This window comes from Stylophora pistillata, chromosome 8 (assembly GCF_964205215.1).
Source record: "Stylophora pistillata chromosome 8, jaStyPist1.2, whole genome shotgun sequence".
NCBI lineage: Eukaryota > Metazoa > Cnidaria > Anthozoa > Scleractinia > Pocilloporidae > Stylophora > Stylophora pistillata.
Genome location: NC_142526.1, coordinates 31,402,360 through 31,416,257, shown reverse-complemented (window position 1 = coordinate 31,416,257; position 13,898 = coordinate 31,402,360). Strand labels below are relative to the sequence as shown.

The following is a 13,898-nucleotide window of genomic DNA, read 5'->3' as shown; positions in this document are numbered from 1 at the left end:
GAAATTTTGATGTCACGAAAACCTCACGAACATCCCACGAAGATTATCGATTAGCATTCAAGGTTTAATCGTTTTCAAATATGGCGAAAGGCGAGGTCTTTTCGGCTGGATTGAAAGAAATGGCTTCGAAAAGGTATGAAAAAAAATGAGAAGTGTTTGTCAGCACTATTTAGAGACTAACATTATGATTGACTAGTCAGCTGATGCTTGGAAGAACGTGCTTAACCATTCAGCTACGTATTAAGCTACAGATGTGTAGAGACTTCTTCATGATCAGGTTCGCACGACAGTGAGCTTATTTCATGTGACTCAGATTAATTTATTCTCATGGATCCCAAATATTATTTGTTTCTCGTTATACATTTAAAATTTTTAAGCATCGTCCACGTTTCCTTTGTTTCATTCGATATTTCTCGATCTTCTTGGTAAAAACTTGAAGCACCAAGCCTTTATTGTTCGGTTTAATTATTGTTTGCTTATCGGAAAGAAACTTCTGAATTTTCTGCTTAATTTAAAAGGGGCTATGTCAGGCTGTCAGTTGGCACACAGAGTTTGGAGCAAATGTAGAATACCCGGCCACTTTTGAACGTTAACAAGAAGAATGTATATTTGAATGTGTTGGTTTAATTAACATGGCGACTTCGGGGACTGCGGGAGCAGCTATTTGATGACGTATATTCACAGGCAGCGCAAGCCCACTACTATAAAAGCACCATTTTGTCAGAAAAAAAAAAAACAGTACTGGCACTCCTCTCCATGCTGGCATCCAAATTACGAACAAAGAAGACGCTATCAAATCTACATTTGCTGTACATAAGGTTAAAAATGAACTTTCGTTTCAATAAGCAAGTACCGGCCTTGATGCAAAACATAGGCAACTGCTTCGAATTGTATGAAATAATAAACCTACCCGAGGGAACTCAATTCAGCGATAAGGGTATTACTTAAGCTGCCTGTCGATTTGCTGTTGTGCTTTTCAGCAGTTTCTTCAGCTTTGCCTTTTTGCAGCGGGTTTTTTCTTTGCCAATTTTGCCCGTTACTCAATGTTCAACACCTTCCGACACTTGCACCAACGAATTGAAGAACACAAAGGATCGGCAATCAGACACCACCTCAGAGAGCAGCACGACATGGAGCCAGAAGACATCAAAAAGAGTTTTCGAATCTTAAGGAAGTGTCAGAACAAATTTGACTGTCTTGTTTTTGAAATGTTTTTATCAAAGAACTGAAACCAACACTAAGCAATCAGTGCGATTCAATTCGCGCCAAACTATTTGTTTGGAACAATTCGTTTTACGATTATTTTATTCTTTTATTCCTTTATTCTTTTATTCCATTGTATATTGTTTACTCTTTTTCACATATTTTAGTGTTCGCCACATTTTATCGTCTTCAACTTGCTTCAACATATCTATGATGATTTGGAAAACTTACTCACTTGAAAATGACCTCAGAGAGGTCGAAACGTCGTGACTTCTTAGTGCTCGCTTTTATTTCAAAGTCAACAGAATGAGATGAAAAAAACATCACTACTCTCTGATACTTTTCCTGGAAAAATCTTGATGCATTGTTATCGATGCCAGGAGGTCCCGTTTTACCACTGGTTAAGGGTTTCAGGAGGTGAGATAATCTGTTGGTGCGAAACTAGTTGTCTACAAACCTTTAGGAGCTAAAATCTTGCATTTGATTTTGAGAGGAATACATCCACTTTGAGTGAATTTATAGGGTAATTAGATTTGACCGATTTGCATGAAATTTTGCCAAAACATTCCAGGGATAATTTTGAACGAAACTCTGTCAGGAAATTTTGATATTTGAAATACTTTTCACATTGTGTCCATTTACGCAACATGTTTCACATATTTTACGCTACTTTAACTTTAGATGCAGATTTCTAGACAACCAATCAGAATATCGGAAAAGCCTGACACATTTGTTGATAGATGCCTTGTGAATAAGACTGTGCAGCCATTTTGCTCGTGCTGCAGGATCTGATACCCGATAAATTCAATAGAAGGAACCTAGGTCGTTTCAAGCCTTACCGGCTCCTGATACTCCCTAAATGAAAAAATCACCTACATTATATTTTTATTGTAAACTGCATTTAGTAAGCTTTCTTTTGATGTATAGTTTGGTGGGGTTTTCTTGAAATTAGTGCGTGCATGAATTTTTTCCTGAAGGACACTCGTGAAGGTGGGAAGTAACCTTAAGTGGCCAGGTGTTCTGAAGTTTAGCCCAGAGGGAGTTTGGCCCAGAGTTTTTCCCATTTAATAAAAGTTTATCAAAGTACATGTCATTGCACAGAGTGCAATGACATCATGTTTGCAATTTAAAACAATTTAATATGTAGTTATCAAATCACTGTTGTTACCAATCTTAAAAGACAACAATCTCAAGTTATTTTTTTGTCCTGTACTGCTGTATGTGATGCTAGGTACCCAGTTATTATTGTAAGTACTGTAAAGAGAGACTCGTTGAATTCTAGGGCTTTCTCTTTCATCAAAAACTCAATCTGAAGTTGATAGGTCTGAAGCATTCAGTGGGAAATTGTACATGTAGAAGCAAATTCTCACACATGGTAATTTGGGTTTTATCAACTGAGTTGATAAAAATGTAATTTGGCCACCTTAAAGAGTTTCAAAGCTGAGGTTTCAAATGTTAGTCCTTCATCAGAGCAAAACTTGCATTGTCAGCAAATCAACACAAACATAAACTACCTTGTAGGGAGGACAGTTTCATTCATGACAATTCTAAAAGTAATTAGTATAATTTCAGAGCTGGACAAAGAGTTTCCCGCAATCTGATTGGTTGAGCGGTTCCTTATATGACGCTATATAAACCGCTCCGTGTGGTTTATATAAAATGTTAATAAATGTTACTAAAATGTTATGATTTTAGAAATTTCTCTGTTGTTCAGCTTTGAAATTATACTAAAATAATTATTCGCATCAGGTTCAATGAATGATATTCACCTCGCCTTCGGCGAATAATTGTTAAATGCAAAAAGTCAGAACATTAAAGCAAAAATCCTTTACGAGAAAGCAGTCTCAGGAATTTGATGCCATCAAGAAAATTTTATCCCAGACATTCAAAGAAAGATGAAAGTGGCGAGGTTCATTTAGAAGCTAAGACAAACACATTTATGTTGAGGTGAATAACAGTGTATTTCAATAACTTTTACATCAGTCAAATGGTACAATTAGATGGATGGAAAAAAATAATTTGTAACATTCCATTACCGATGAAGTGAGGAATATAATATGACAAAGAAGCTGCAAGTGGCTTTGAATATTCCTTCAACTGACCAATGCATTCTTGAATTAAGTAGAGATTTGTAAAGGAAAAAGTCTTCCTTTCAGAATTTGTCTTTGGAATGCTTTTCTTGAATCCTTTTACTCGATGCAAGAAATAAATGTACATCTGAAGTTCTCCTTCATGCTTATAAACTTGTACAACCAACAAAGACTTGGAAATATGAAACTGTAGAATAAAAGTATCTGTTAAAGATTCACAGCACTAAATAAACAGTCTCAAAGTGAGTTAAAGCTAAGACCTCTTGGTATTTGCAGCATACAGGATTGAATGGATTGTATGAAACCTGATGGGAATGACTGCCAATGGCCTATTGGTGTTGCTATCTACACTTGCTTGTGTGGTGGTATAGCCCCTTTAAAATTAAGTTCCTTTCCATGAATATAGAAATCACACCAAGTGTTTTCAAGAGGTTTAAACATCTGTTCAGTGAGTTATGTGTTCATCTAAGGAAAACTGTTTACCACTGCAGCATTTTGCAGCAGTAAGTTTTTAGTTTCATTTTCCTGTCGAAGACTTAGAAAGCAACAAGCTATTGAAAACTAAAAATTCAAATATTTTACTTACATGGGTACATTTAGTTTCAAATAAGTGGACATTTTTTAGGGCCACACTGAATCAAGGAAGTTTTAACTCAGTGATATGTATGCCAAGTTTGTTCATATCTTATGTTGTTTTTCATTGCCGTGATATTTTTCAAAATTATGCAATTTTTATTTTTTTAGTTGTTAACATGAGTGGAGGGCTAGCACCAAGCAAATCTACAATATATGTTGGAAACCTACCTTATTCCCTCACCAACAATGACTTGCACAAGGTAACTGACACAACTAGTCATAAAATGTACTTGTGCCTTAAAGTTTCCGAAGCAGTTCTGATAATAATTCTTTATTTTGAATGTTTTTGTCCTGTTGCCAGATATTTGAAAAGTATGGAAAAGTTGTAAAGTAAGTATTTAGAACTGTATGACTACAATTAACAATTATTGTCACTCATGCTGGTTGAATAATGAGTACTTTTCATAGTTAGTGTGTAAAATGTTGGCTTTATTCTTTGAAAACTGATTACTGTACATTTGATGCAAAAAGTTACAATTGTTTTATTGGTTTTTTTTTTTTTTTAGGGTGACAATTCTTAGAGACAAGGAGACGAGAGAGAGCAAAGGAGTGGCATTTGTGTTGTTCTTGGATCGGCAGACAGCACACAAGGCAGTAGCAGCAGTCAACAAGAAACAGGTACATTAATTTATTTACTAGCTAATTAATCCTTCACACCATGTCATCAGATAGCATAATTATTCTCCATACAATTCTCTATACATTTCCTAAGGTGCTGACAAGAAGAATTTGTAGAACAATCAAGAGCTTTTTTACTTTATGATTATTTTCAGTATTCTCATGACCTTAGTGTTTGATTCTGAGAGCTGTTTACTTCTGAGTGTGTCATTGTGAACTGTGGGTTTCTGCTAGAAACTTAAGCATGCTGTTGTGGAGATCTATTGTATTTTGTTGTTTGTTGTTCAGTATACTGAAAGATTGGGTGAGGTTTTTGCCTGTTTTAGAAACTGCTATTTTCTGACATCATTTTAGTTTTTTTACAATTTAGATAAGGTTTTTATCAGTTTTGTAAGTTTGATAAGGGTCTTACTGTGATTTATTATCTGATGTAATTTTTATATTCTATAATTGTTATGTGCATTTGATCATATGTAAATGGAATTTGCGCATTACAAATATTAAACTATTATATTATTATTATTATTATTATTTTTATTATTATTATTCAAGGGTGATATTGTAGGAAGAATTAGATGTTTAGTCACTTTAAGGTGCTAAAGGGTTAAACCAGGGTGAGGATGGAAAGCAAATTATGATTGTCTCATTTCCAGCTCATTACATTATCGAGTTCAGTGGAATCCCGATTTCTTGAACCTCCAGGGGAAACGTAAATTGGTTCAAGGGAAATTACAAGGGGGTGAAATTACAAGGGAAGCAAATCCAAGGGAAACAAGGTTTGGTTCGAGATATCGGGAGGTTCGAGAAACCAAGGATTCGAGAAATGGGGATTCCACTGTATGTCTACAAAGTTAGTAGCAAAGCCCCTTATATGTACATCATGAGAGCTGTGTACTTCTGAGTGTGTCATTGTGAACTGTGGGTTTCTGCTAGAAACTTAAGCATGCTGTTGTGGAGATCTATTGTATTTTGTTGTTTGTTGTTCAGTATACTGAAAGATTGGGTGAGGTTTTTGCCTGTTTTAGAAACTGCTATTTTCTGACATTATCATTTTAGTTTTCAGCTACATGTTATTGTGCGGTTCTCTTCTGCAGATGTTTGGTCGCACAATAAAATGCTCCATTGCAAATGACAATGGACGGGCTACAGAGTTCATTAGAAGAAAGAACTATCCGGACAAATCACACTGTTACGAGTGTGGGGTGAGGTTCCTTTTGCAACATTGAGTACACTTGTGACTACCTATATAAGATTTTGATGAAATTGAATAAGGGCAGTCTTGGTTATCCTAAAGGATGTAAAAGTGATGGAAAAGTGTGTTCCTGAAGGCAGCTAGTTGTAGGCAATGATGATGATGATGATGATGAACTTTATTCATGTGTCAATTATAAAATAGCAGTAATAAAACCACTAAATAAGGACACAACAAGATAGTTTAAATAAAATAATAAATAACGAAGTAGAGAGAGTACATACTTTAGTTTAAAACACCTTTTAATTTTAAAAAATAGAGGTATCCTTTTTTACCATGATCATATTTGCAAGATGTGGTGAAAAGTTTCAGATATTTTTTTGCCATACATTAGAAAATTTAGTTGCATTCTCTAGTTGTTGGTGTTTGCAAACCATATACGCTGAGTGCTTTTCTGCAGAGCAAAACCAAAACAGCTGTTAAAACCTAGGGTGTGACACAGGAATTTCTTGATTTCTTGTGGAATTTCTTTCCATATCAGGTCCCAACTTGAGAATTGTTCTCAGGTTAGGAGCCTGGTATAGAAAGAGATCCACTCTACTTGATTCGTACTGCACTGACACCACCATGTTTTTCCCTAAAATTTTGATGATGTATAAGAGATAAGCATTGCATAGGTAGTTTTCTGATAGATTGTATGTCTCAGTCAAATGTGGTGAAAATGTTCAAAGATTTCAATATCATACAATAGACATTATTTAAAACTGGATCATTGGATAATGCAATTCAAGACTTTTTATTGGCCTAGCCATTGTGGTATATGAGCCAATATACCATAATCTAATATCTGTACATTGTAACATCCGGTTTCTTCTACAAAATAAAGCCAAGAAGATTTGTCTTAATATCTTGGGTGTGGTTTTTTTTAATAAAACAATTATTCCACTCGTGCTTGTTGGATATCAGATGATTATAGCCAACGAGGCACTACGCGCCTCGTTGGCTATCTATCATCTCATATCCAATGTGCGCTCATGGAATAATTGTTAAATAATAGCTGAATTCTATAGTTGTACATTGTAGCTGTTTGTGAACTGTGTGAGCTGAGTGTTTTTGCATAGTGCAAAGCTAACACATCTGTGAAAATCTAGTACTTAAAACTCCAGGATTTTTTAGTGGTATTTCTTTCCATGCTAGGTCCTAGCTTAAGAATTATTTTCAGGCTACAAGCCTAGTATAGGAAGAGATCCACCTTGCTCAATTCATTATTCTGATACTGCACTTGCACCATTACAATTTTTTCTTATGAGTATTGATGAAAAAGATAGCGTATAGGTTAATGTTACCTAGACATATTTCTGAAAGGTTCTTTGTAACTGTCAACTGTGATGAAAATGTTCAAATATTTTTTTACCATGAAATAGAAAGTAATCGGTTTGGTCAATTTTGTATTTGTTGTGAGATAAGATTATGTAAACTAAGGGATTTTGCATAGAACATTTGTGAAATCGAGGAGTTGACTAATTGGAATTTCTCTCTGTGCCAGTTCCTAACTTGAATATTATTAGCAGACTAGAAGCCAGTTAAAGAAAGAGATGTTCGAAGATTTATTCAACAGACAATAATTGCTGAAATTGCTGCAGTTGTTGCTATTCCAAACTGTGCTACTGAGTACTTTTTGTTCTGTGCAAAAGTAGAACATCTGTGAAAACCTGGGAATTTGCACAGGAACTTCTCTGTGTTCTTTCTTTCCATGCCAGGTCCTAACTAGAAAATTATTTTCAGGGTAGGAGCCTGTTATAGGAAGTGATCACCTTGCTTGATTTATACTGCAATTGCAGCATTGCATTTTCCCCTAAAATATTGATGATGGATATAGCATGTAGATGAGCTTTGTATAGATATCTTTCAGAGACATGTTCATGTAATAGCCAAATGTCCTGAATTTGTTCAAGTATTTCTTGCCAAACCCGAGACAATGGTTGAAATTTGTAGTAGTTTTCAGCCAGAGATTGGTTTTTCGGCACTATCAATGAAGAATTTGAACAATATTAGCATCAGCTCTCATGAATCTACCACCTTGTATTGCCCAATAATTTTAATTGTGTGGTGAAAAGATAAGATTGTTATCAGGCAGGATTATATAGCTCAGCCTTGTATAGCAACGTGTTGTATTGTACACAGCCGAGTTATATCAGTGATTGAAGAGATAGATAATGTAATAGTGCACTTTTTTCCGAACACAAAGCTCTCTAACTTAAGTGAAAGAGCAAAAGGGATTGGAAATTAGTGTGTTATTACCTACGATCTTTGAAAGTGTAAACGTGATTCATCAAGATTCAGATGAATTAAGTGCAATGTGTAATTATTTTTGCGTGCACTCATTTCGGACAGTTGTATACTCACACCATTGTCTCAAGTAACTTATGGATATTGTTACCTCTAAGGCCGCGATTCGACACGGGTGACTTATCTTCACCAAATGAAGCTACCTCCGGGAGGTTTCCGTGAAATCATAAAAAAAAGGAATTTGAAGTGGAGAGAATTTTACGCCTCTCCTAAGGTTTTCTCTTTTCCCAGTCACCCTAGCATGAATGGTAGAGGACATGTTTTATCAATTTCGCCTCTAGTTAGATGGTTGTTGATTTTGGTGGAGTTCTCTCTTTTTATTAGTGTACAACTACGAGTAATCCCCTAACCTCTTGAACGATTTGGTCTTTGTTTCTTTAAACAGGAGTATGGACATTTAAGTTACCAGTGTCCTAAAAACATGCTCGGAGATAGAGATCCTCCCCCGAAAAAGCAAAAGAAGAGGAAGAAGCAAGAGTAGGCTGGCCACCTTTGCTATTTTTAGTAAAGAGTTTACTTATTTTACACCTGCGTTGGTAGAAGACAAGTCTGAGTCTCCTCAGAGATTCGAACCCAGACAATTTTATGGTTGAATGCCCTACTTTTGAGCCACAGAGAACTCGATAAGCTTTCCACTCTCTCAGTGGAGACCAGAGAAAAGTGGGCGCGCGGAAATGAGTTCGCGAAATGAGAGCGTGAAGCCCGCAACTGCTTGGCCTTTTTCTCAGACTTCCGTTCGTCTCCACTTACTAAGAGCTTTGCACAGGCTAAGAAGTCGCTTGTGAGATACATGTAGATTATGTATTCAGCTCACGTGTGTTGAGCCGCGAATGTAACATCTTTCCTAATTTATTTACACACAATGCTTTTGACAAAAGGGATCCCAGCAAGCCGTGTCCAGGACGCTTGCGTTTCAAGTTAGAAGTAAAATTGCGCGATGTGTAGTTCTAACTATAGGTCGCCTATGCGACTCCAGAAGCGTTTGGTTCTGTTCTACCAAAATTTGATATTTGAAATTTGAATTACGTTTTCTCCTAGAGATGAGTATGAAGAAGATGAAGACGAAGAAGAAGAAGAAGATGGTGGGGAAGACCCGTATGAGTTCAGCTTAAGTGCTGTAATCGACGAGTGCGCTAGAATGGCTTCCAAAGATGAACCATCCAATCAGAGTAGTACCTCTACTGGAGTTGGCAGCGCTAAAAAGCGCAAGATTGTGCAGAGTTCGTATTTCAGTGACGAAGAGGACGAGGATTAGAAATGAGCGTCTTCCCACCTTCTCATCAGTCATTACTTGGTTGCGACTGAAGAGACACGCAAGATGTAGAACTGGCAGCAAGATCATTCTACGCCAACGCCACTAAGGAGTGATAACATCGTCTTGTGGCCACCCGTAATACCAAAGGGATACCGCCTTATTGAGAGTTTTTGCAACACCCAGTTAGATATGTCGCGAAGAAGCACCCTTTTATAGAGTTCACCCGGACTACAGAGTCACAGAGAGACTGAACAAGGACTTCTTGCAGTGAACATGTATCGTAATAGCTTTCCGATGCTCGAACCAGTCTAAATTTATTTCTATCTTTTTCTGTTACTTAGCACCGCATAATTGGCACAATGATCCCCCTCTACGCCATAATACCTTCGTAATTTTTCGCCTTTAATTTAATTTTGCGACGTTGTTGGACGCCTAAAGGTATATACAACTAAGTATCACTCGTCGAGGCATTTGTTCAGTCTTTAAAAGTTTGTTTTTACCCTTCAGGTGTCGCGCACAAGAAATAAATTAAATTACGAGAAATTGTGTGGTGACCTCATGTATCCTAAAAAGTGTTTTAAGACAGTGAGAGAGGATATAGAGGTAGTGCGACCCCTCCCCCCGGAAATTTTTTTTTCTTTTAAGCAAATATATAAGTATATTTGGCAGCATACTGAGAAAACAAATCGTTACAGTCTTACAGAAACGTATTCTGTGTGCTGTGGGAGATGTGATCAATCGTTGGGATCTTCCCCTTTTGTAGCCTGCGAGTAGACCCGTACACGTGTTTCTCCGCCCGCGGGAAGATTCGAGACTAGTCAGGGCCAGGGGGAGGTTTGCCGAGGACTGGCACTAATAGTCAGAGCTAGATCACCAGCTTGCTTCACCCGATTCGCCTTTAATCTACCGCTTATAAGCAAATCTAATTATTCTCAAATTACCGCATACATGCTGATAAAGTAGGACCTATTTACCTACCGAGATTAGATTACCGAGAACAAAACAAAGGCCAAAACAAAAGAAAACAAAGGAAATGATTTCAGAATGTTTTTCTGTTCTTCAGTAATCTTCACGCGTGGAATTTTATCCATGATCTCTTTTTACCAGATGTAAAAGCGATGAATTTTCCTCTTTCGCTTGAACCTTGCCACATGTTAAGTGCGACTGCGATACCGAAAACAGTCTGAAATAATTTCCTTTGTTTTGTTTTCCTTTGTTTTCTTTTGTTTTGGCCTTTGTTTTGTTCTCGGTAATCTAATCTCGGTAGGTTAATAGGTCCTACTTTATCAGCATGTATGCGGTAATTTGGTATAATTAGATTCGCTTATAAGCGGTAGATTAAAGGCGAATCGGGTGCTTGCTTTGCTTTTCCGGCGGGCGAAGAATAGCTCGTGCCAAAACGGCAAAAATGAGGGCCTGGGTCTGCGCGCAGGCTTCCCCTTTTGGTGACGAAGAGTAACCGAGCGATCGATAGACAATAACGCACAAAAGTAAGTTGGCAGACTCGTAACTATCGAGACGCTTTGCAAAATTAATCGCGCGAAAATTCCTTTCTTTCCTCGTTTTGGGACGCTCGAGACTCGAACTTTTCGAGAATCGTTTCGAGTAACTGTCACCTTACTTTTGAGCGGTACTATATGATATTGCACATTATCAAAGTCGTGAAAAAATCAGTCGCGCGAAAATTCCTTTGATTTTCGAGACCCTCGATTCTCGAAAACGAGTTTCGAGTGACTATCAACTTACTTTTGAGCGGTACCATATGATCTGTTGAACAATATATCAGTTTTGACTAAAATCAGAAGCTCCATCTAAAATCATCCCTGTTTCCTTTTAGGTTGCCGTTGTGGTTTTTTTTTTTTTTCGCATTCACCCAATTTCTTATCATCCAAACCGCGAGCTATGACATGCTATATAAACTCAAGATGTCATAATCTCTTGAAAAACCTTATTTGATGGTTTAACATCTAATACGGTATACTCCACAGTCTCTAGAAAGGCAGTGCGATTCTATTTCTGATTCTATTTCTATTTGCGATTCTATTTCTGAACGCGCAAGATAGACATTGTCAGCCGATGGAAACAAAATAATCTTCCCCCAGGCAAACTTGCTTAGTTGATGTTTTTCGCCCTTGTTGGAAATAAAGATAGCAGGGTTGAAAAGTTCTTTTTACTTTGGTCTCTTTCAGTTAGACTCCCTCCAAGGCTTATATTTCCTTGGTTTAGATTATGGTCTGTATAGTTAAAAGATCTTTCCTCACGCTACCTTACGCTCAATATAAATCAGCGCTAATCATTCTTACTCGTTGATCTATCAGAGGTTACGTGAAATATTTCCTTCATGTCTAGAAAGTCAGGTGTCGAATTCCTCTTGTGCGGTCTTAGGTATCGACAGCCTTGCATCTGATCCTCCCACGATAAGGTCGTGTTCTTTACTTCATTATCGTCTTGAATTCTGTTTAGACTAGACTTTTCGTCACCCACTCGTTTTCCTTCGCTATGCGTTAACTTGTCATGTTTCGAAATTTTCTTCAAGTCTGTCTTTCTTTGTCTGTCCCCAGGCATGTGACCCACAGGAAGGGTCGTACTTCGTTGACGCTGTCGTGTTAATGTCGGCCTTTCGTGGTTGCTCTCGGTGTTTCGTCGGACACGAGTCGGGAAGCCATGTTCCGACAATGGTGGAAGAGGGCTCCGACCTAATTTCGGAGATCTTTGTCTGGAAATCATCGTCGACTCCTCGATTATGCTCGGTAACTGAAGATAATTTAGTTTCTTACCGTTGTCCATGAGTGCACCTTGAACCTTTTTCTCTACAGTTTGGCATTCCTCCTCGTTAGTGACAGTACAATGTGAAATGTCTTCGGGTCCGCTATCACCATCGCTTTCTGAAGATGATTCTTCTCCGGAACGTTGTAAATTGTAATGAATCGTTCTCCAAGTGTACCTCTCGTTCAAGAGTTTCGAGATAGTCGTGTAATGTTCCTTGTCTAAGCGTCGAAGTTTCTCACCAAGCTCAGCGTTTGATTTTTGTCGAACTGCTTTATAGGTTTTCGTACTCTGTCGCGATAGTCCCTGGTCCTGGCTTGTACAGTATTTCCGTGTCGACATTTCTCCCTCGTACACTGAATCACGTTATACACTGAATCGTACACTCGTACACTGAATCACGTTATATATATATAAATGGTTTTGTGTCCTGGCGAGTCTAAAGTTCTAAGATTCCGTACAACGTAATATTTGTAAACACAGATAAACGACTATGGTCAAATCTGGCGTCAAAAGTTCAAGATGTTTTTCGGAGTCTTTGTTTTTCCTCTCTTCTTCGAAAATAGTTACTCTTGTTTCACCAAAGTAGGTCCTTTTAGACAGCGTCGACCTTGTACTCAAACAGTAGCGGAGTTGTTTTCATCTATTTTGCCACGCTGCGTAATTCAAGAATGCACTTCACGATTGCGACTCGCTCAACTTTTGACGCCTTGAGCTGTTGAACAAAAAACAGACCAATTGTGTCATATGACCTACGATCCTCCTCACGAAGAACTATTGTAAGAAATTACGCTCACCCAAAGTTGCGACTCAGAAAGGTACAAAATCCATTAAAAACGAGGTTTGGATTCTGGATCTTTCCCTTCTTTCAGGACGCCGCTAGAAAATAGTTTTAGATGATTAGAAATACGATGACAGATTAAATCAAGTGAAACATGAACCTCAAGAAAATACGTCGGCTCCGTAAAGAAATAGTTAAGGGATATTATGAGTTACGGAGATTATTCGTCATAGTTATGTTTGTCGTGGTCTTGAGAATCAATCGTGGAAGCGAGTCATCCCGTATGAAATTTAATGGTTATAGAGCTTAGGAGATGAGGAGAAAGTTACTATCGGCCTGCTGAGCGATAAACATTTTCAAGGTGACCCCATTCGAGCGAAAACCCGCACGCTATAGGACTTTACACAGGGACTCATGCAAAATATTTTGGTTCTCGTTTACTTCAATCCTTGAGACTCTAGTCGCTTCTGGCCGACTGTCGCCACCTCGAAAGCTCGGAGGACTGCAATTTAAACTGCTTTTGAAACAAAAACCGAAAAAAAAAGCACTCTTAAAATCTAAAGGAATTAAGGAGACAAATCATATCCGGCTACATCACGCGCAGTTCAGGTGGTCTGCGTTTCGTGATGTGCGCGCAAGGCAGTTAGACATGCACATATCCACAGTCACGCACATCGATAGCTCATTGGCTTCAAGAACTGAGGAGTCCCTCAATAAGAGCGTCCATCCATCATAAGCAAATATAATATGCTGTCCAGATGCACGGTTGTTGGAGAACATTTAATCGTACTTGGTTCACTGGGTCAGCATAGGGGCCTGGTACTCGGAACCAATGCGAAAATGCATTTTTTTTTGGGTTTTCACTAACAAAAATTTTTTTTTATTATCATTTTGACTACTGAATCCCAACTGATTCTTTGCATTTGTTTCATATCAAGCGCTTCTTCCGGAAGTTACCGGAAACAGCATTCAAGATTCGCGCTAAGGGTCTTTTAAAAATCAAAACAG

The 13,898-nt window shown here is 37.8% G+C and overlaps 2 protein-coding genes across 3 annotated transcripts; one reads left to right on the top strand and one right to left on the bottom strand.

Moving 5' to 3' along the window:
- Window positions 1-5: 5 nt before the first annotated feature.
- On the top strand, window positions 6-9,886 carry LOC111319983 (zinc finger CCHC-type and RNA-binding motif-containing protein 1-like). Of its 2 annotated transcripts, none has more exons than XM_088731354.1 (7): window positions 6-133; window positions 4,038-4,129; window positions 4,231-4,259; window positions 4,436-4,547; window positions 5,642-5,749; window positions 8,474-8,565; window positions 9,127-9,886. In XM_088731354.1, the coding sequence occupies exons 2-7, from the start codon at window positions 4,046-4,048 to the stop codon at window positions 9,341-9,343; spliced, it is 642 nt and encodes a 213-aa protein (XP_088587480.1). In that variant the 5' UTR covers window positions 6-133; window positions 4,038-4,045; the 3' UTR covers window positions 9,344-9,886. The 2 variants fall into 2 exon arrangements, with proteins under 2 accessions (XP_088587480.1, XP_088587481.1); XM_088731355.1 differs by lacking the exon at window positions 6-133 and adding an exon at window positions 149-277.
- Window positions 9,291-13,161, bottom strand: LOC111341694 (uncharacterized). The gene is made up of 2 exons (XM_022948675.2): window positions 12,907-13,161; window positions 9,291-12,824 (listed from the first exon to the last, which is right to left on the bottom strand). Exon 2 carries the CDS (start codon window positions 12,449-12,451, stop codon window positions 11,633-11,635), a length of 819 nt encoding a protein of 272 aa, XP_022804410.1. The 5' UTR covers window positions 12,452-12,824; window positions 12,907-13,161; the 3' UTR covers window positions 9,291-11,632.
- Window positions 13,162-13,898: the final 737 nt, after the last annotated feature.

Bases quoted from the DNA above. Each gene is read 5' to 3' on its own strand.
- LOC111341694 (XM_022948675.2), bottom strand. From the start codon at position 12,451: ATGTCGACACGGAAATACTGTACAAGCCAGGACCAGGGACTATCGCGA.
- LOC111319983 (XM_088731354.1), top strand. From the start codon at position 4,046: ATGAGTGGAGGGCTAGCACCAAGCAAATCTACAATATATGTTGGAAAC. The intron at 4,130-4,230 runs GTAACTGACACA...TCCTGTTGCCAG, and splicing joins CCAACAATGACTTGCACAAG to ATATTTGAAAAGTATGGAAA. The intron at 4,548-5,641 runs GTACATTAATTT...TCTCTTCTGCAG, and splicing joins CAGCAGTCAACAAGAAACAG to ATGTTTGGTCGCACAATAAA.